General features: G+C 40.6%; 1 protein-coding gene across 1 annotated transcript; it reads left to right on the forward strand.

Moving 5' to 3' along the window:
- Window positions 1–710: 710 nt before the first annotated feature.
- Window positions 711–1653, forward strand: LOC102241468 (ganglioside-induced differentiation-associated protein 2; the record flags this gene model as incomplete). Its single annotated transcript, XM_005853103.1, has 2 exons — window positions 711–870; window positions 1497–1653. Coding segments are annotated over 2 exons (317 nt in total), but the record flags the coding sequence as incomplete, so codon positions are not given.
- Between the last annotated feature and the right edge of the window lie 29 nt (window positions 1654–1682).

Raw genomic sequence — 1682 nt, forward strand, 5'->3', positions numbered from 1 at the left:
TTCATTGTTTTTTTAAGCAATTCTATCATTCTTTGTTTTTTTATACTATTTTAGTTTTTTGGTTTTCTTTTTAGTATCAGGAATAATTAATGGTTAATGATAAAATAATTTCTAGGATGATGAAAAAGATACAGGAAAAATAAGAGCACTAAATGCCTATGATGTATCATGGATTTATAAATGAGTCAAATGAACCAACTCATATGGAAATTATAAAATAGAATGAGTGTCATTCTCATTTTTAAAAAAGATTTTTCCTTTGTTCTTTGGGAAACCTCTAATGAAGAATAAAGGTCTTGAAATAGCAATTCTCCATAATGAATATTAAAAATACTCAAAAATTAAACCCGGTCAGTGGACCTTGATGGCTCACTGAGCATTGTGGAGGAGCATCTGAGCCGAATCTTGAAAGACATGTCGTTAGTAAGGTGAAGGGTGAGGAGGAGACAGGAGTGGCAGGACCTGCGCATTCCAGGTTCAGTCACCGGGAATTGCCGGAATGGGAGCCATGTTTAACTAGCTAATGATGTCCTGATCTTTAACACAAAACTGAAGGAGGTCCCAGACAGCATCTGCTCTGAGCTTAGAGCAGGGGAGGTCTTCCTCCCTGATGGAGGCTCTCTTCACAGTGTCTGAGTAGCACTAAGCACTGAGGTGCCTGCTTCATTACTTCGTGATTTGTCACAGAATGTCTTGCTTTTCCGACACAGGCTACTTACCAAAAGCTGCTCCCTCTGTACTTCCCAAGGTCATTAAAGGAGGAGGGTCGGTCATTGCCGTACCTGCCTGCAGATATTGGAAATGCAGAAGGGGAGCCTGTGGTACCTGAACGGCAGATTCGAATAAGTGAGAAACCTGGTGCCCCGGAAGGTGAGTTCTACCTTTCTCATCTCCCTCTTAAGGAAGGGAAGGGATTGATCACAGAAGTGGGGAGTATGTGTCTGTTAGTGTGACACTGAGATCAAGACCAACTTAGTGGTTTTTAGAGTCTTATTCTTGTTAAGATTTACTCTTTAAATAAAATAAAAATTTTAAATACATGTCTATGTCAGGTCTGTGTTAGGCAATAGAAATTCAGAGGTGAATATAACAACATTCTTGCCCTCATGAAGTTGATACAGGACACTGTTGAGACAGTAGTCCTGTACATTATCATCTAAAATGTTCAACAGCTTCAACAAGGTCTTCTAAAACCATACCTAACATCTTCCTTCCTTGGTGCCCTGACCAAAGGTCTGAGGTTTATGTGCCAGCCAATCAGGTGCTCCCTCCTTAAACGGCTCTGGATAAATGACCCCAAACATTTGTTGCTTTCCTTCATTATTTCAATTCTTCAGATGCCTAAATCGGATTTCATTTTCATTCTCAAAATATAACCTTAATTCTGTTCTTTTGAGCTAGCTCATAGTCATCCCTGTTGGGCATTCACAATCTGTTTGTAGCATTTACAGTCAAGTTTTGTCCTCAGCTCTCTATTGCTGGTGTTTTTGTTACAGACGACCAAGAAGAGGAGGAAGAAGGCTTGGGAGCTGACCTCTCTTTCATTGGCTCTCATGCTTTTGCCCGAATGGAAGGAGATATTGATAAGCAGAGAAGACTGATCCTTCAGGGACAGTTATCAGAGGCAGCCCTACAGAAGCAGCATCAGAGAAAGTAAGGGAAACCCTCTGGCCTGAAAGACA

Source organism: Myotis brandtii, unplaced genomic scaffold (assembly GCF_000412655.1).
Source record: "Myotis brandtii unplaced genomic scaffold, ASM41265v1 Scaffold6521, whole genome shotgun sequence".
NCBI lineage: Eukaryota > Metazoa > Chordata > Mammalia > Chiroptera > Vespertilionidae > Myotis > Myotis brandtii.